The sequence below is a fragment of the Sminthopsis crassicaudata genome, chromosome 1, assembly GCF_048593235.1.
Source record: "Sminthopsis crassicaudata isolate SCR6 chromosome 1, ASM4859323v1, whole genome shotgun sequence".
In the NCBI taxonomy this organism is placed as follows: domain Eukaryota; kingdom Metazoa; phylum Chordata; class Mammalia; order Dasyuromorphia; family Dasyuridae; genus Sminthopsis; species Sminthopsis crassicaudata.
Genome location: NC_133617.1, coordinates 56,653,435 through 56,675,072, shown reverse-complemented (window position 1 = coordinate 56,675,072; position 21,638 = coordinate 56,653,435). Strand labels below are relative to the sequence as shown.

The 21,638-nt window shown below is 35.0% G+C and overlaps 1 protein-coding gene across 3 annotated transcripts in view; it reads left to right on the top strand.

The window, feature by feature from the left end:
* The window catches only part of STK11 (serine/threonine kinase 11), a 155,345-nt gene that overhangs the window by 42,015 nt on the left and 91,692 nt on the right, over nt 1–21,638 (top strand). For all 3 annotated transcript variants that reach the window (XM_074305019.1, XM_074305029.1, XM_074305038.1), the window contains exon 2: nt 10,376–10,459. In XM_074305019.1, the coding sequence (XP_074161120.1) occupies nt 10,376–10,459 (84 nt within the window). The remainder of the gene's footprint in view (nt 1–10,375; nt 10,460–21,638) is intronic.

Sequence of the window (21,638 nt, the reverse complement as noted above, 5' to 3'; positions counted from 1 at the left end):
TTGTTGTGTCCCCATCTTTTTATTCCCCCATGCCCCACAAAAAAAGTTAATTTTCCTTATAATAAACTGATGTGGTTAAGCTAAACATTCATAAGTTGATTGTGTCTGAAAGTGTTATGTACCTGTTTTTGAGCTTTATGAAAATTCCTGAATGCTTTATATATATATATATATATATATATCTTAGAATAGCAGGATGATTGTGCATGATTTCAATGCGATCTCTGACTTGTTTCATTTACTGATCTATTTGCTAAAGATACAGAATATTATAGTTGGAAACACTATTAAAATATAGAATGTTGAAGGTCTAAGCTGAAAGGGGCCTTGATCATAGAGCATTATGTTAGAGCTGGGTGGTACCTTAAATGAGAAGTAGAATTAACAAGCATGTGTTTGGAGTCAAGGGAACTGAATGTGGATCCTGGGACCACATGAGATGAACTTTGTGATTTGCACTAATGATTTTTTCTTTTGGATCCTTAGGGTTATTGCCCTGCCTCTCCTCCCCTCCCCACTTGTTATGGCGGTGTGTGTGTGTGTGTGTGTGTGTGTGTGTGTGTGTGTGTGTGTGTTAAGTGACTAGCCCAGGGTCACATAGCTAGGAAGTGTTAGGTGTTAAGTTTAAATTTGAACTAAAATCCTCCTAACTCTTAGGCTTGATGCTCTATCCATTGTGCCTGTAGCTGCCTCAGCTGGAGCACTTTTGTCCTACTATATAAACCTGAGCTGCTGTTAGTAGATAACTTTCTAGTCTAATCCTTTTTTGTAAAATAAGAGATGAGATGAAGCTGAAGGCCATAGAGTGAAGTGACTGACCTGGGGCTGCACAGCTCTCAAATGATCTGATTGTCTCAGGAGACAGGATACTTGAGTGTGCTGTACAATTCGCTAGTGAATCCTTACTGTACACCTGCTTGATGATGGAGCAGTCAGTCCTGCACTGGGTGCCACTTGGCTGTAAAATACCAGGCATATCTCCAACATTCTATAAATAAACATCCAGGGCCTTGCTAGGAAACCAAGATGTGAGTGTATATTTAACCCACTGAAATGGAGAATTTTTTTTTTTTTTTTTTTTTTTTTTTTTTTTTTTTGGCTGCAAGAATTAGCCCTAAAATACCTTTATCTAGGCAGTGGGTACTGCAGATGATTTCACAACTAGAGAGTTTGGAAGATGTTGGGGAAAGGAGGCCCTGGGAGAGGTGATTTTGGCAATGTTTAGGGAAATAGTGTGGTTTTAGTTTACAAAACAAACAAACCAAGACTAGAAATTAGGAGATGTGAATTCTAGTCCCCATTTTGTAACTGAACAAGTCACTTCCTCTTCCTCCCCTTCCTCTGCCTAGTGAGAAAGTTTAGCCTAGATTATGTATACCACCCCTACAAGCCTTGATATTTTGTGAGTTAAAAAAAATTCAAAGGTAATTGTGCATAACTCTCACATGTGCAATATTTGTACATAATTTAACAGAAAGTACCCAATATTATCCTCAACCAACAGCTCTTTGGGGTGGAGATATTCCATGGATGTTGTACTGATGATGTGTCTATCAGCTGTAGGCAGGCTCTATAAACACTGTACTTAACTCCTCTCCTTTTATGGAGATGGTTGAGTGCAATATGTTGTTCTTATTTAGAAGCCTCACATCATGCTTTCATTGAGGCTGATTTTCTGTTATGATAGCCCATTTTTTCTGTTTTCTCTTTCTCTTGTCAGTCTTCCATTACCTTCTACATAGTATTCACAGAATAAATTTATTTATGCTTGTTTTTCAATTATTTGCCCAAGTATTAAGTTTATAACTCTTGTGAGTTCCTGTTTTAGATACAAGGGAGATAGAAGGACGAGGCTTTCCTGCTTATAGCTTTAGTCTAGCCAGAATGGAAAAAAATAGAAATTACGATAAATTATGATGAGTATATTAGGGTTTTGTAGGAAGAGAGTTTTCAGATACCTTCTGCCTGGGGGACATTAGAGAGGCTTTGTGGAATAGGTGAAAGATAGATAAATATCTTTTAAAACTAATTCTTGTAGGTTCTTCCTCAGCAGTATTGACCATAAACTATACATGCCTTCTTATCCTGTATGCTTCTTATCCCTGTATTTCGTTAAGCCCATTGTAGACTTTATCTAACATACTGGAAGGTTTCCTTGGATTCTTTGGCTTTTTCTTGGGTATTTGAGCTTTGTCTCTGTTCTCCATCTCGCAGCATCAACAGCAAAATTGGTAATTAATGATGCCATATCACATTGTTCAAAAATGCATATTTAGTCCATCACCTGTCTGTCACTATTAAGTAGTAATCTTGGTGCAGTAGAATCTTGGATGATAACTGTTGATAAGAACACAGTCTTTCAGAATTGTTAGTTTACACAGGTTTGTTGTTATAGTATAAATTATTCTCTAGGTTCTGTTTACTTCACCCTGCATCAGTTCATACAAATAAGAGAAGATCAAATTCTGTAACAATCACTGACATTTTATATAACTGCTTAAGTCAAAGTCTTTGACTTAGACTCAGAAGTTCATAGGTTCAAAAGTTCAGTCTTAAATTTAAAAGTTGTTTGCCTATAAATCACTTCAATTAGAAGAGATCTTTTATATCTGTACCACAAGCTATCCTTACATAATTAAAGGAAATCTATAATCTGTATACCATTAGTTATTTTTGTAGGTGGAATAAGACAATCAGAATTTCTAGCAAGATGGATGAAGTTGTTGCTAGTTCTGCATTCACATTTTTAATGAGGGTGAAAGAGGAGTGTATAAAAACTAGCTTGAAGCTTAAGATTAAAAAAACAAACACAAAAAAACAAAACCCTTGGCAACTGGAACTATCAATTCCTGGCAAATAGAGGGAGAAGAAATGGAAGCAATATCATATTTTACCTTCTTGAGCTCAAAGATCACTATGAATGGCAACTGTAGCCATGGTATTAAAAGATGGTTATTCCTTGGAAAGAAAGTTATGACAGATCTATACAGCACATTAAAAATCTTGCTTGCCATATAGCCAAAGCTATGTTTTTTTTGTTTTTCCTCCAGTAGCAATGTATGGCTGTGAGAGTTGGACTTTCAGGTAAGCTGAGCAGAAGCAATACTTTTGAATTGTGGTACTGGAGAAGCCTTTTGAGAGTCTCTTAGACAGGAAGAATGTCAAGTCAGTACTTAATTTAATTCAGATTATGCACTGAAAGTCAGAAATTGAGGTTGAAGCTGAAATACTATGCCACATAATAGAGACACAGGACTCATTGGAAAAGATCATGATGTTGGGAAAGATTGAAGGCAAAAGGAAAAGAGATAACAAAGAATAAGAAGGATAGATCATGTCATGGAAGGAATGAAAATGGCCTTGACTTCAACAGAGTGAAGGATAGAAGGGTCTTGTCTGCTATAGTGCATGGGGTCACAAAGAGCTGATAATGACTGAATGATTGAACAGAAAAAAAAGTTATATACCTTTTTAAAAAAAAAATATTTCCTAATGTGTTAGCTTCTAACAGTTATATACCTTTAAAAAAAAAATTTCCTAATGTGTGAGCTTCTGTTTTTCTTCCATTACTAAAAGAACCCCCCCCAAAAAAAAACAACCCGAAAAACCCCAAACACTGTTATAAATATTTTTTTTAACATATGGGTCCTTGTCATTTATCTTTGCTATTTTGGGGGCATGGACGGCATTATTTTACTGGACCAGAGTAAAGGAAGTTAAGGGGCCCAGTTCCAAATTGTTTTCCATCCTGACTAGGACAATATAGAACTCCCTCAGTAAGAGAATCAGCTTTCTGTTTCTTCACAGCCCGTCCAGTATTTGTCTTTTTTTTGGGGGGTGGGGGTGGGGGTGCAGTTTTGGTTAGGCTTTTGTTACATCCAATTTATCACCATGCACCCCTCACTTCTGAGATTACTGTTGTCTATTTTAATCAGCTTGATGAACTCTTTATTGTAGTCCTTTCCGTTCTCCCTGTTTTTTCAAAGAAGTCAATCTTGCTTCATTGTCTTCCTCAAGCCCTGTAATACGTAGGAACTTCAGAATTTATATTAATGTGTTCTTGAACATCCTAATCTGTGACTTCACCAACTTAAGCTCCCACAAAACAAATATCTCAAATTCAACACATTGAAAATAGATCTTTTCCCCATAACTCACCCTTCCTTTTAATTTCACTCTTTCTGCTGAGAATACTAGCATCCTTTCATTAATCCATATTTATAACCTTAAAAGTTATTATCAAATTCTCTATCTCACCCTACACAATCCATTTAGTTTCCAGATCTTGTTTCTTTTTTGTTATATAAAGCTTTTTATTTTCAAAACATGCAAGGATAGTTTTCAATATTCAATCTTGCAAAATCTTGTGCTCTAATTTTTTTTTCTCCTCTTCCCCCCACCCCTCCCTTAGGCATCAAATAATCCAATATATATTAAACATGTGCAGTTCTTCTATACATATTTCCACAAATAGCTTGCTGCACAAGAAAAATTAGATCAAAAAGGAAAAAAAAATGAGAAAGAAAACAAAATTCAAGTAAATAACAAAAAAAGTGAAAATACTGTTGTGATCCACACTCAGTCCCTACCTGTTTCTGGTTACAAATGGCTCTCTCCATCACAAGACTTTTGGAACTAGCCTGAATCACCTCACTGTTCAAAAGAACCATATCCATCAGAATTGATCTAGATCTTGTTTCTAATCCTTATTTCACATTTATCGTCTTTTCATTCTTATGGGCCCCATACTTTTCAGGCCTTTCTGGACTATTATAATTTTTAGTTGTTTCCTCTTTCCAGAATATCCATTCCATTTTCTACATAGCTGCCAAAGGGACTTTGATGAAGGTCAAGCCATATTTCATTCCCTCAATAAACTCCTGTAAGATAAAGCATAAACTCCTTTGACATTTTAAGTCCTTAATGACCTGGCCCAATATGCTTTTCCAGTCTAATTTCACAATACTTCCCTTCATTCATATTATGTTCTGGTCATAGTGACATTCTTACTGTTTTTCCCTTAATTTTCTTTTATTATTAAGAATTTCAATGTTAGCAAGAATGAGTGTTTTAATAAACAGACATACAAAATCGTTATGTGAACTTGAATTTCTGTTAACATACAGATTTGTTTTAATCTGTATTAAATATAATTCTTTTATTCTTCTTTTTAGATGTCACCACATTTCCTATCTCTGTGCCTTTTCCTTGGCTGACCCTGTACCCTGCTTATCTCTACCTTTTGGAATTCTTTGACATTCAGCTCAGTTATTATCTTCTATATGAGACTATTCTTGTATCTATTTGTGTTTTTCACACACACACACACACAGAGTTTTTCTTGACTAAATGTAAGCCATTTAATAAAAATTGTTCAAAGCACTGTGAGCTTCTTGAGGTCAGGAACTACTTGACTTTTGTCTTTATATTCTCCTGGCATATAGTAGATAGTTAGTAAATGCTTGTAAATTGATTGCATGATTGACCAACATCTTCCTTCTACTGCAGTTGGATATCACATGAATGGTCACATTCTTCGAAAATTTCCCATCTGTCCTGTTTATGATCCATTATTGAAGATCTGGGTCAAAGTTGGAAACATAAGTTGGACCAACAGGTGGAATATTTTGAATGTAGAAATAAGGACTTTTGTGTTGGCAAAGAATTGGGAAATGAGCAGGTGGCCCATCAATTGGGGAGTACCATAAGTTATGGTATATGAAAATAAATATTACTGTTCTATAAAAAATGATGAATAGGCTGGCTTTAGAAAGGTCTGGAAAGATTTATATGAACTGATGCTGAGTGAAACAAGCAGAACCAGGGAAACATCCCCAGCAACAGCAGCAAGACTGTATGATGATCAACTATGATAGACTTGGCTCTTAGCGATTCAGTGATCCAAGGCAATCTCAATAAATTTTGGATGGAAAACACCATCCTCACCTAGAAAGAGAAATATGGAGACTGAATGTTCATTCATTTATTTATTTTCCTCTCGTGGTTTTTTCTGTTTGTTCTGATTTATCTCTCTACACATGATTCCTATGGAAATATGTAAAAAATGAATGTATATGTATAATCAAAAAATACTGTTTTACATGTAGCTAGGGGAAAAAGGAAAAATACATATATAGGGTTGTTTGTGAGGATCAAATGAAATATTCATAAAGCACTTAGTATAATGCCTGTCACTTAATAGATGCTATATATAAATGATTATTACCTCCCTTCTCCATTAATTAAGCACCTACTATGTGCTAGACACTGTGCTAAGCACTAGAGTTATAAAGAAAGTTAAAAGACAGTCCCTGTTTTCAGAGAACTTAAAATCTAATGGAGCTGGTATGCAAGTAACTGTATACATCATACATGATTTATATAAGATAAATGGGAGACAATTGACATTTCTACAGTTAGATCTTGAACATAACTTAAGATAAAAGCGATATTAAGATTGTTATTCACATTTTTCTGTCATGATAGTTTTCAAAGTGGAAGAAGGGATGTATGTACAAAAATTGTTATAGTAAAAGTGAATACAGTTTGTAAACTGTTTTCACTTTTGATAATCTTGTTTCATAGTGATACTACCTAGAGTTTCATCAGCTTGGCTGATCTTTATTTATTTATTTTTTAAGTCTCTGGTTTTTTTTTTTTTTTGAGGATTTGGGTAGTAGTGAAGTACTGAATAAAGCTTTCCTTCTCTTATTGAAACTATTTTACCACATTTCTACAATTAGATCTTGAATATAAAGTATCAGAGAACTGAAAGGGATATTAAGACTGCAATTCACATTTCTATCATTTGATAGTTTCTAAAGTGCTTTCCTCATGGCAAGCCTATGTATAGCTAGGTCAGTGTTGTTTGTTTTGCTTTATATTTAATTTTTTTATTTGTTTACTCAATTACATGTAAACAAAAAGTTTTAACATTCATTTTTTTAAAATTTGGATTTCTGAATTTTTTCACCCTCCCTTCCCTGCCCCCTCTATTCTTTTACCTTCTGTCTGCCGCCTTCTTTCCTTTTTGCTTAAGAAGCCAAGCAATTTTATATACATGTTGTTGTTGTTTAGTCTAGTTACATCTAACTCTTCATGACTATTTGGAGTTTTCTTGGCAGAAATACTGAAGTACTTTGTCATTTCCTTCTCCAACTCATTTCACGGATGGAACTGAGGCAAATAGGGTTAAGTGACTTGCCTAGAGTACCAGTTGGTAAGTGTCTGAGGCTGGATTCAAACTCAGGAAGATAAGTTGTCTTGATTCCAGGTCCAACACTCTATCCACTATACTATTCAGTTGTCCCTGTTGATACACATGCAGTCATGCAAGATATTTCCATATTAGCAATGTTGCAAAAGAAAACATAGGTCAAAAAATGAAAACCAAGAAAAATAAAAGTAAAAAAGGTTTGCTTTAATCTGTATTGAGAATCCATTAGTTCTTTTCTTTGGAGGTGGATAGTAGGCCTTTCAGAATTGTCTTGGATCATTGTATTACTTAGAATAAATCATTTATAGTTAATCATTGTACAATGATTATACAGTATTGCTAGTGCTGTGTACAATGTTTTCCTGATTCTGCTCACTTCACTTTGCATCAATCTATATAAGTCTCCCCAGGTTTTTCTGATACGATCCTGTTAAGTATTTTTTTTTTTAGCATAATATATTCTATCACAATCATTTATATTACAGCTTGTTCAGCCATCCTCCATTTGATGGGCATCTCTTCAATTTCCAAAACTCTGCCACCATTAAAAGAGTTGCTGCAAATATTTTTGTATATAAGGATACTTTAACTTTTTCTTTATTCTCTTTGAGGTACAGACCTAAGTAATGGTATTAACTGAGTCAAAGAAAATGCATAGTTTTATGGCTCTTTGGACATAATTCCAAATTGTTTTATATAATGGTTGGACCATTTTACAAACTTCATCAACAATGCATTAATTTTTTCACATCCCCTTCATCATTCATCATTTTTCTTTTTCTGTCACATAAGTCAATCTAATAGAGATAAGAAGATGCATCAGAGTTGTTTTAATTTGCATTTGCAAAGTAGTTATTCAGAATAGGGCTTCTTAAATTTTTTTTTACTCACAATCCCTTTTCACTCAAGAAATTTTTACGTGACCCTGGGCATAAAAGTTTATAAAATAGGTATAAAAGTCCAACATTTACTGTTAATAAAACATGATTTTGCAACCCCCCACAGTGAGTTACAAGGCCCCAGATGTGGTTGCAAACCATAGTTTTAAAATCTGGGATTTGGGGCATTTTTTCATATGACTTTAGAAAGCTTTGGTTAAGTTCTTCTGAAAACTGTCCATGTCTTTTGATAATTTATCAGTCCGGAGAATGGATTTGTATTCTTTTAGATTTGACCCACTTATATATGTAAATAATAGATAAGGTCTTTATCAAAGAAACTTGCCGTAAAATTCTCTCCTTCCCCCAGTTTTCTGCTTTCCTTCTAATCTTGACTATGTTTGTAGAAAAATTTTAACCTGATGTAATAAAAAATGTCCATTTTACATTCTGTAAAGCTCTCCATCTATTGTTTGGTTATAAATTCTACCCTTATCCATAAATCTTATAGGTAAAAATGTCCCATGTTCTATTAACTTGTTTATATCACTCTTTATGTCTAAATCATATGCCCATTTTGATCATATCTCAATATATGGTGTGAGGTATCGGTCTATACTTAGTTTCTGTCACACTGCTTTCCAGTTTTCACAGCACTTCTTGTCCCAAATCTTGGATCTTTGTGTTTATCAGGCACTAGATTACTATGGTCATTTGTTACTGTGTATTGTGTAGCTATCTATTCTATCAATCTACATTCCGTTCTTAGCCAGTACCAGATTGTTTTGATGATTACTGTTTTGTATAAATTTTTAGATCTGGTACCACTAAGCTACCTCCCTTTACATTTTTCCCCCATTGATTCCCTTGATATTCTTGACTCTTTGTTCTTCCAGATGATTTTTGTTATTATTTTTATATCTCTATAAAATAATTTTTGATAATTTAATTGGCATAGCAGTGAATAAGTAATTTTAGGTAGAAGTGCCTTTTTATTATATTGTGTCAGTCTATCCATGAACAATCAATATTTCTCCAGTTGTTTGGATCTGACTTTGTGTGAAAAAATGTTTTGTAATGTGTTCATAAAGTTTTTGGATTTGTTTTGGCAGGTGCACTTGCAAGTTTTCATATTTTCTACAGTTATTTTGCATGGAATTAATTTTTCTTTTTCTTCCTGTTGGATCTTGTTTATACAAGTCTGATGTCTTATATGAGTAGCTCATTGTTGTTAGCCCCTGTTCCACAGAGGATCATATCAGAGTTTAAAGTGATTTATTCAAGTGATTCACTGACTCTCACAACCATCCATATGTGGAAAGTAGAAACTATAGAACAGAGAATGTCTGAGTCAGAAGGAAAGTTAGAAGTCATTGGAGGAGCCTTTGAAAAAGACATAAATGGTTTGCCCAGTGTTCTAGGTTTATGACAGAAATAACATTTTAACTTGGACCCTTTGAGCCCTAATTGAAGTTTCTTTTGACTATTCACTTGACTAACATCCTTAATGTGGCCTGTCTAGTACTCTCTAGGGCTGGCCTATACTTTGTCTAAAGTGAAAAATTAATGTCACTAGGTAATGATAATTGGTTTATGGGACTGAGTTTTAGTTCATGTTTGATTAAAACCTGTTACTGATATTTTATTCTCTTTATTAATTTTTAATTTCTTTTTTTTTCCCTGGTAGTGGGAGAGACTAGGGGAAGCATGTCGAAGATTGTTTCTGTATGTATGAAGACATAGGTAGTATTAAATTTAAGCTGGTAGACAAATAAATATCTCCCCTTGCAAAATCTATATTTGACATTCTCACCCCCAGGGGCAAGAACAGCTCTCTTATCAGAAAGAACCACAGCACCACCAGTACACTGTGGCTGAGGGTGGGCACCAAGACCAACCATCTCTTCTCTTTGCCCCTGATTATTGCTTTTCTCTTCTAGTCTTGTACCAGTGCATTGCATACAAATCCTAGAAGGATTAAGTTATTGCACAGCATTATTTGAGGTGGTAAACCTAAGTGTCAGTGATCTGGTAAGTATTTGGAAGTTATGATCTTTGGCTAGATGATCAAAATCACACCACAGGTCTTGGCATGCTGGTCAAATTTAGAGCCATTATAGGGGATAAAGCAGATACACTTGGTACACTTTTAAAATAAATAAATAAAAAGCAACTTGAAAATACTGTTTTAACTGTAACAAATTATCCCCTTTTTCAGTAATAAGGAATCTTACATTTCTGCAGAGAGCTGTACTAACAACTTTTTCTCCATTTCTTATAGGGAAATTCAGCTACTGAGGAGGTTACGTCACAAAAATGTCATACAACTGGTGGATGTATTATATAATGAAGAGAAGCAGAAAATATATCCTTTGGGGCCTCTGTTGTACCCTGGTGTGCTTTGGCAGTAAAGGTTGGCATATTTCTTAAATGTCTGTTATTACATACACATACAGCATTTTAAAATACCCAAAGTTAGAATGGGCAGATGTGGTTATAGAGAGCCATTCACGTGAAAGAGATCTGGGGACTCTAGTGTCTCGAGACCAGTCATCTGGAGACCAGTCATCTGGATGTCATAGATGCCAGTGATTCACACTTCTGCAGCACTTTCATGTTTCTAAGGCACTTTTCTATGATCAGGAAGTGATGTAGACATTATCTCCATTTAGCATTTGAGGAAACTGAGATGCTAAAAGGTTAATGCAGCTACCAGTCATTAGCCACAAATGGACTCCCTGAGTCCAGTCTAGTGTTCTTTCTACTACATCATTCTGCCATGGAATCACAATCCTAGCACGTTCTTCTTGTACCCTAACTAGAATGTTGGACTTCCTTTGTCAACAGCACATTATCATGGATATCAATAAGGTTAAATGCATACAAATAGGGCAGGTAGGATTGTGAGGAACTTTAAACTAGTTACGTGAGAACATATAGAAGGAATTTGGGATTTTTTTAGCATGCGGGATAGATCTAGATACATGCTTATGTAGTAGTGGTAACATAATACCTGCCTTCACTTGAAGATCTGTTATCTAGAGAAAGGAGCACACTTTCCATTTGTGGATCTTAGTAGCAGAACCAGAGCCAATGGATAGGAGATACAGTCTGACATTTTGTGATAATTGAAGGTATTGAATAATTAACTAGAGTGATTTAGTAACTCTTGGAGTTTTTACTAAGTGCCCAAACAGAAGTTAGATGAGCACATATCTTGTTTGAAAAATGTTTTGATAATTATTTCAAAATAATTGATTTCCTTTGTAGGTCCCATATATTTTATTTTAAGAATTTAAAAACATTCTTTTGATTAGCACTCTATATGTTTCATTTAGACATGATGTAAAAAAGGTTAAGAACTTCTGACCTAGAGATTTTCCAGGGGCAGCTGGGTGGTGCATTAGATAGAGCATCAGCCCTGAAATCAGGAGGACCTGAATATATATCTGGTCTCAGAAAACACTTTCTAGCTGTGTGACATTGGGCAAGTCACTTAATCCCAGTTGCTTCAACCAAAAAAAAAAGAGAGAGATTTTCCAGAAGACCTTTTCCATCTTAAGATGAAATTCTTGTTCCCAAATTTCTGTAAACAGTGCATTTGTTGGCTTTCAGAATTCTTTATTGTGTAGAGGTACTGCACATAACGAGTGCATTGGCTTGACATTGGAAGAATGATCTGCCTGTACCCAGAGTTCTGATGATTTCAAAAACCTAGTTTATTTAGAACCATTTGAGAAAAATGCTGTTTTTCAGCTTTTTTTTTTTTCAGAAGTATTTTATGTTTTCCAAACTTTGCGTTCTAAATTTTTCTTCCTCCCTTTTTTACTCTCCCTTTCCCCAAGACAGCAAGCAATCCAATTTGGGTTAAACATGTGCAGTTCTTCTGAACATATTTCCATATTTGTCCTGCTGTGCAAGAAAAGTCATATTAAAAAAACACAAGAAAGAAAAACAACAACAAAAAAGGTGAAAATATAATACTTTGATCCACATTCATTCTCCATAGTTCTCTCTCTCTCTCTCTCTCTGGATATGGGTGGCTCATTCCATTCCAATTCTATTGGAATTTCCTTTGAATCACCTCATTGTTGAAAAGATCCATGTCCATTATGGTTCATCATCGTATAATCTTGCTACTGTTCACTCTTGGTTCTGTTCATATCACTTAGCATCAGTTTGTGCAAAGTCTTTTCAGGCTTTTTTGAAATCAGCCTGCTCATCATTTTTTATAAAACAAAAATATTCCATTACATTCATATACCATAACTTTATTTAGCCATCCCCAATCGATGGGCATCCATTTAGTTCTCATTTTCTTGCCACAATAAAAAGGGCTGCTATAAACATTTTTGGTACATGTGGGTTTTCCCCTCTCTTTTATGATCTTTTAGGATAAGCTATTATTTTTAATGTTTTGCAGCAGTAGTGTGAACCTCAAAAGAAAAAGGAGGGGGAGGCACTAAACCGTGAATCCATAATGGCTTAGAAAACCACATATTAATTTTTATCTATGTTCTTTTGGTTTTTAATTCATTTTGTTCATTATTTTCCAATTATATCTGATCCAAATTTTTTACACCTGATTTACAACATTGCCTTTATAAAAAGCACTCTATTGCTGTGATCCTACTTGGTATAACAACTACTGATATAAATTTTTCTCTCCTAATTATTGGACTGTGCCATTCTGGATTGTTTTTAAGTCAAAACATGCCCCAAGCGTCTCTTCCTTCTCTCTAAATCAGTTGTCATTCAGTGGCTCACTGAGGATCTTGTTTTTGTGTGTAATTCATAGGAACGTCCCCTCTGATGCTGCTTTCAAGAATGGCCTCTGGCCCAGAAAAGACCTTGGCAATTGGAAGCATGTAATTCCTCTGGAATGTACAACCTTGCTTTTCAAGTTTAAATTATTCTCTTTCAGAAAGGGAGCCCTGGGTATTTCTTGAAATTCTGCCCTCCTAGAGGCAAATAGCTTTCTGTTTAAACATTACTTTTTGTTGTGTAATCATTCTTTCATTTTTCAGCAAATTGTGTGGCTTTGTAGATAACTATACCATCCCAAATATTTGAAAACATATTTTAGTGCAATGACTTGTATACAGTGATGGCACTTAGCTCTTCTCCTGATTCTCCTGAATCTCTGGATCTGGTACTTGACCAGGCAGTTCATTAATGCTGGGCTCTCTGGGACTGTGATCTTTGACTTCCTCCCTTTTGTTCTTGCCTGGCTGCCAAGGGCTCATTCTTTGCCTCTGGTTGGCAGGGAAGCTCTGATTTTTAAGCTGAATTGGTCATTGCATTCAAATTTGGTCTTAGGGAGAGCATGGAGAGATGGGCAAATGACATCTTTTTTTTCTGGATAACATTTAGTTGTTAATAGTAATTAAGGGGCAGCTGAGTCACAATGGTTCAATATTTGAGCATCAGATTAAGCTTATTTGGCATTTTTATATTTTTATTTAGTCATAGAATTCTAGAATTTAAGTTGAAAGGCATTGAGGTTTTTTGAATCAAGCCTGACCTTTTAGATTTTTTTTTTTTTTTTTGGTCTATCCAGAATCAGAATTTTAGAGTTAAAAAGGAACTTATTTTACAGATGAAAATACAGGACCAGAAAAAGTTCTAAAATCATCTAATTATTTCACTAGTGCTCTGCATCTTGAGCTAGATTTCCTGACTTTAGTGTTTTGATCTTTTGATTACATTTAATGCCTCCAGTCCATTACTGATTAATCATCTGTAGATCTTGTCAGCAAACCTCATATCTTCCAGATTTTGCTCTTTGTCCTTCTTCTCAGTAGTAGGCCTTGAATTCCTTTATCTTCCCCCCAGTGACCTGTGCTAAGAAAATACAAACTAATTTGAGCATTTCTTTTCTTTTTAAGAGCTTTTTTATTTTCAAGATATATGCACAAATAATTTTTTTCAACATTGACTCTTGCTTAGCCTTGTATTTCAGATTTTCTTCTGCTTCCTCCCCTTCCCTAGATGATAAGCAATCCAATATGTGTTATACATGTTAAAATATGTTAACTCTAATATGTATAAACATATTTATACAATTCTCTTGATGCACAAGAAAAATCAAATCAAAAAGGAAAGTAAATGAGTAAGATAACAAAATGGCAAGCAAACAAAAGTGAAAATGCTATATTGTGATCCATATTCAGTTCCCATAATCCTCTCTCTGGGTGTAGATGGCTCTCTTCATCACAAGATCATTGGAACTGGCATCAGTTGTCTCATTATTATAAAGAGCCACGTCCATCAGAAATGATCATTGTATAATCTTGTTGTTGCCATGTCTAATGATCTCCTGGTTCTGCTCATTTCACTTAGCATCAGTTCATGTAAGTTTCTCCAGACCTCTCTCAAATCGTCCTCCTGATCATTTCTTATAGAACAATAATATTCTATAACATTCATACACTGTAACTTATTCAGCCATTCTCCAACTGATGGGCATCCACTCAGTTTTCACTTTCTTGTCACTATGAAAGGGGCTGCCAGAAATATTTTTGCACATATAGAGCCCTTTCCTTCCTTTAAGATTTCTTTGGGTTATAGGCCCAATAAAAGCAATACTGGATCAAAAGATATGGACAATTTAATAACTTTTTGAACATAGTTCCAAATTCCTCTCCAGAATGGCTGGATCTGTTCACAGTTCCACCAACAATGTATCAGTGTCCCAGTTTTCCAATATCCTCTCCAACATTAACTTTTCCTGTCATCTTAGCTAATCTGAGAGGTATGTAGCAATATCTTTGTCTTAATTTGCATTTCTCTGATAAATAGTAATTTAGAGCAACTTTTCATATGACTAAAAATGGTTTTAATTTCTTCATCTGAAAATTGTCTGGTGAGCATTTCTTTAAGCCAAGAACAACAAAAATTAAGGACTTGTATTAGCAATGATTATAAAATGATTTCCAAAGTCAGATATAAACATTTTAAATCTATTTACTTTTTTGTGTCTTCTCCACAAGAATGAATTATTTAGATGTAACTTTAAATATTAGTTCTATATCATCTTCTTCCTGGTCCTCTCATTACTTTGCTCTTAAGTCCTCATAAATAATGTCATTCTAGATCTCTTTATCTTTGCCATTTTGGAATGCAAAAACCTTGAATCATATTCTCTCTTTAGAATTTTATTTCTAAATATTCTGTTGACGCCACTTGTGCATGTTTTTTTGAGAAGATATTTGCTAAACTGAGATGTTCTTTAAGTTGAGGGAATATGTCTCTTAGAATAAATAGTAATGTCTTTCATTGACTTGGAGATCAGATGAGTCAAGAATAATGTTGGGTTACTTAACTAGTGAGGGCTCATTTTAAACATGATATCATAGATAAACAACTATCCATTGGGGTAGGTGATAGGGGTGAGATGGCAATTTGAAAAACAAGGTAAAAAATGTAATAACAATAAGTGTATATATGATCATATATAGTGGTCACCATTAATAACAAGGTCAGGAAATTAAACAGGATTCCCGGAGGAGGAAGGCTATGGTCTTCTCCTTGAAGGAAGTCAAAATTTCTAGGAAATTTGAAATTGTCTGCTTTTAATCTTATATTTTAACTAAATTTTGGGAGGATATGCGTTTCCTTTCTGAAGGGCCAGTCTTTGTTTTTCTCCTTCATTTCCAGGAGCAGTCCAATCTAATAAATAAACCAGGGTGTGTCCCATAAGATCTGTTTAGGTTAGTTCATTAGGTAAATAAAAATAAAATTAATTAAAAGATAAATCTAAAGTCTGGCATTTAAGTGCCAAAAATCTCCCAACATAATTTGAGGATAACATGAATTATAAAAAGATCTATGGAGCTTTAGGGCACTCCCCACATTTTAGCATGTTATCTGTGTAATGTGGCAACCACAAAAATTGATACAATCTTGGGCTGCATTAGGAGGGACATGGCTTCCAGGAACATGGAAGTAATACTTCTGTACTCTGCCTTTCTCAGATATCATTTGTAGTGTTGTGTTCAGTTGGGAGCAACTGTTTAAGAAGTAAATTGATAAGCTAAAGAATATCCTGAGGGAGAGCATCCAGAATGATGAAGAACTTTTAGTTTGCCCCATATGAGGATCACCTGAAGGAACTGGATCCATCTAACATAGAAAAAACACTCATCGAGGGTACCTAATAACTGTTCAAATATTCAGAGAGTTGCCATTTGAAGGAGCAAATGGACTTATTCTGTTTTACTCTACAGAACTGACCCAGGAACATTGGGGTAGGGGATGAAGAGAACAGGAAGGAGTTGCAAATAAGCCAGTTTAGGCTTGAGACCAGGAAAAATTTCTCAGTATTAAAGGTCTCCCAAGCAGAATAGGCTCCTTTGAGACCTGTTAGATCATCCAGTTTTGAAGTTCTTTAGGCAGAAGCTAGATGGTCATTTATTGGACAGGTTATAATAGGAGTTTAATATATGGATTGGATAAGATAGCCACTGAAGCCTCTAACAAATTCTGTAATTCTATAATTTGTTGGGCATTGAGGTTAGTTATTAAACATGAAGTACTTGTTGCAAAGTGACAACTTGGCATAGTAGATAATAGTGCTGAGAAGACAATTCACAGCCTGCTTCTGTTTCTTGATAGCTGTGTGGATAAATCACTTGGTCCCTCGTGTATAAAAGGCCAATTTGTTTCTTCCAATAACTTGGGACTTCTTACCACAAAGTCATAGACAAATGGAGGGAGTTCTCACACCGGAATTCCTCCTATGCTGATATTTCTTAGATAGCAGTATATCAGGAACACAAAGATTAGATAAATTATAGCCCCCATTCACAAGGTATGGGTGGCACAAAATGATTGGGGCTTGTTTTAGCTTACTATTTTCAGCCAATGACATTCTTTAATACCAGTAGAAATTTCCTCTTTTATCAGAGCCTTCTTCAGTAGATTGTATGAACTTCTTTACCTGTAGGTTATAGTAAAAGTGTTGGACCCTTTTTATCAAATTAGTCTCATAATCTCACCTAGCATTCTCACTAGCTTTTGTTTAACCAATAAGGAAGACCCTTTTGATAGTAACTACAATTTTTCTTGTTTATGTATCTTAGGAAAAGTCCCCATTCAAAACAATAGTGTAGTCTAATAAATTTGTAAATTATGAGCTCTTATTATATTGCTGCAGAAGGGACATAGGATTCCAACAAAACACCTTCTATTCCTGTATTTAAGAGAAAGAACTTGTGTCATTAAAGAATTTGATCAGATAACAATTTGCTCTCATTCTGATTTTTGCAGATTAAAGTAGGAGCATGCTGTTCAGTTTAGAGGAACATTTGGGGAACTTGACTCTCCACTATTTCCTTGAGTGCAGTTTGGCCTGAGTAATTCTCTAGTTCTTCAGGTTTTTCCCTGGAAATAAGCTCACTTTTAGAGGTGTTCAAGGGTCAGACTAAAATGGACTGACCAATGGATTGGCCACAGGAGCAGCAATCAAGCCAATTTTTTTGGCTTTTTTTGGGAGGGGGAGAAGAAGGGGAAATTTTTCAACAAAAGGTTATGCAAGGGTAAATGTAGGAAAAATTACCCATGCATATGCTTTGTAAATAAAAAGCTTTAATAATTTTTTTTTTTTTTAAATGAGAGATGGCACAGTGGATAGAACAGCAGCCCAGCCCTGAAGTTAGGAGGACCAGAGTTCAAAGCTGATCTCAGACACTTAACACTTGCTAGCTGTGTGACTGTCTCATCTGACATGGTCTTTTTTTTGTGAACAGTTGATTATGCCTAATGATGGCTTATTTCTTCTGTGACTGCCTGAGCAAAAACTATGCTTGACAGTTTCACCAAAGGTTGCTGTCAGGCTGAGAAGGCCATAGTTGACAAAGCAATCTTTTTTTTCTGGTAAGATTTTAAATTAAATTTTAATTAAATTTAAATTTTTAAATAATAAGGGCACAACATAAGCAGGGCATCAATGTCCCTTATGTTATCCTGACACAAGGTCCTGATATGTACTCATTTATCTTAAAAATTAAACATGGGACTATACTATCCAGAAATTTGTATAAGTATATATTATTTCACTTTCTCCACTGAAAAAGAATAAGTACATATAATGGAACCAAAACCTTAAATAGTTAAAAAGGGAATAAAAAAACACAAAGTTACTCTAAATGAACTCAAGTTTCCAGGTACAGATGAATTCTATCTCATTTTACTGAGCAAATTTGCAAAAATGAACAAAGAAACCATTCTTGAGAAAAGGATAAAAGATAAGCAAAGCATTCTATTTTTCAAAGAGGAAAAAAAATTGGCAGGTAGTCCAATACATGTTAAATATGTTGAAATGCATGTTAGATCCAATATATGTATATATATTTATACAGTTATCTTGTTGCACAAGAAAAATCAGATCAAGAAGGAAGAAAAAGAAAAACTGAGAAAACAAAATGCAAGCAAATAAGAGAGAGTGAGAATGCTATGTTGTGTTCCATCCACACTGTTCGCATGGTTCTCTCTCTGGGTATAGATGGCTCTCTTCATCATTGTACAAGTGGAACTCGTTTGAATCATCTCAATGTTGAAGATAGCCATGTCCATCAGAATTGATTGTCATATATAGTCTTGTTGCTGTGCATAATGATCTGCTTCTGCTCATTTCGGTCAGCATCAGTTCATGTAAGCCTCTCCAGGCCTCTCTGTAATCATCTTGCTGGTTGTTTCTTACAATACAGTAATATTCCATAGCATTCATATACCATAATTTATTCAGCCATTCTCCAATTGATGGGCATCCATTCAGTTTCTAATTTCTAGACACTACAAAAAGGGCTGCCACAAACATTTTTGCACATGAGGGTCCCTTTCCCCCCTTTAAGATCTCTTTGGGATATAAACCCAGTAGAAACACTGCTTGGTCTAAGGGTATGCACAGTTTTGATAACTTTCTGAGCATAGTTCCAAATTGCTCTCCAGAATGGTGGGATCCATTTACAGTTCCACCAACAATGTATCAGTGGCCCAGTTTTCCCATTCATCAGTATCTTTTCCTATCATCTTAGCTACTCTGACAACATACATCTCACTTCTGAAACAGCTTCCTCCAAAGTTACCAGTTATCTCTCTTAACTATTAAATCCAATGTTTCTTTTTTTAAAGGTTTTATTAAAGGATTTTTGTCATGTTTTTTTTTTTTTCCCCAGTTAAGAAGCATTTATTTTGTCTTCTTCCTTGTCCTTAGGGAAAATAAAAAGATCAAAATCCTTATAGTAAATATGCTTAGTTAAAAAAAAATTCTCCCGTTCTACAACTCTAAAAATAGACTCATTTTGCTTATTGAGCTTTAATGGCCTTTTCTCATTCCTCATTCTTTTCAGCTTTTCACATTGTTGGCCTATCCCCTACTCCCTCTACTATGGACATTCTCTTCCCATTGTCTTCTGCAGTGCTAATTTTTGTTGGATCATCACTTTCATCCTCCCAACCACATTGTGGTCATTATTCTTCGAGGCTCTATACCAAACCTTCTCTTCACTTGGTGATCTCATCAACTCCCATGTATCCAATTAACTTTATTCGTGATCCCCAAATGAATCTACCAATTTCTATTGCTTCAAGTAATCTGTCTCTGAGGAAGGGAGCAGACGTTATATTTCTGTAAATAGAGCCCGTAGGTATATACTGTGATTTATTTTTACTGCAATACTAAGAATGAACTCAGTGGAGGTGTCTGTCTGTCTGTCTGTCTCTCTCTCTCTCTCTGTCTCTCTCCATTGACAACATTTCTTATATTCTTTTTTTATTCATTCATATAGTGTGTATCCTAGTTCAGACCCCTATTCCAGGTATACAAATTTCTGGGGATATATTGTATATATTGTAACTCTATGTACTCCATGGGTCACTCAATGGATGACAATGAATTTAAACTACAACAGCTTTGCAGTAAAATAAGAAGAAATGTTTGACTTTTTATGGTGTCACTAGGAATTTTGAGTGCCTCTGAATTATGTTATCAGCTAGTGTACATGATCAAAGAGTCCCTTAAAAAAAAAAATTCTAGGTTTTACCCACACTAAAAAAAATTCCTGGGCAGCCATGATGGTAGATTTTATCACAGACACTCTTCTTCCAAAGATAATTTCCCATTCTAGCAAGTAAACTGGCCCTTTTAATCATTTGACCTGTACCTGAAACCACACTCCTATTTCTCAGATCTCCTGGTTGTATATTTTCCTTTCTTACCTGTTTTGGATGATGTCCCTGAGTTTGTGTGGCCCTTTAGAATCTGCTCTTTATTTGTCTGTCTGGTTTAGTTCAACACATATTTCTTAACTATACTGGGTTCTGTAGATACTTGAAAAAAGGTAAAGATGAAAAATGGTATCTTTTGTCCTTTAGTCTGTTAAGAATGTTATGACCAAATAATATGACACATACACAGATAAAGTAAAATATGGGTACAGTAAAGGAAAGCCTTACATAATGCTAAATGAAATGGATAGGGAGGTCTTTTAAAGATAAAGAGTTAATATTTAATGACTAAATGTCATTCATTCTGGATATGGAGAATAGCCAGCTTAAATACATAAAAGCTGTTGAACACTGCATGGGAATTTGGGGAAATGGCAGAAGCTCATAGTTAGGTTTAGTTTAAAGGTGATGAGTGTAAACTAAGATTAGAAAGGTAATTTGGGAATGGATTATGGAGCCTGCCTTGAATGCCAGACTGGGAATTTGTGTTTTATTTTGCGGGCAATAGGAAGCATGATTGGCTTTGAGCATTGGTGTAATGTGGAAGATTATTTTATGACCACATCAAGAGGAGAAAGATTGAGGAAACTTAACTAGTAAGTTCTACTGCCCGGAGCCAGTTTGTCTCAGACATCCAAAATTCATAGGAGAATCCTGATGAAGAAACTTTATACCAACAAGACAGCTGTTTTTTCTTATGCACAGCCTTGTTTTGTTTTTTAAAAATAATTTATATCTGCCCACATAAAGTATTCTGTTCCTTCTTGATAATAATGATGTCATGGTTTTATTTTATCCTCTGTGTTCATCTTCAACCAATGTCTCATTTTCACTGACCTCGAGGAGGTGACTGTAGGTGAGTCAATGGATTCACCCTTGTTTTGGGCAGAGTACTGTGCTGGACCCTAGGGGACTCTAGATGTGGCCTGATCATGGGCAAGCCTTAAAGGACAGATAGGAGCTCAACAAAAAAAAGGGAAATAGGAGAGGGGGAAAAAAAGCTCAACAAAAAAAAGGGAAATAGGTCTAGAGAATAGCCTTGGATTGGGACTCAAATCCTGGTTTTCCTACTGCTAAGGAACTTATTAGCCTTTCTGGGCCTTTGATCCCACCACAGTTTCTTAATTTTTAAAATGAGTAAGTTGAATTACATAGTCTAAGATTCCTTCTACTTTGATCTCTCTGAAATGTAACTACTGGTGAATTTGATATTTGAATACTATTTAGCTTGATCCTCATAGCAAAAGGAGCACTGAAGTTCTGAGTTGAGAGGAAAATAGTACCTGGTCCATATCCTTCACATAAGTAATTCTCAT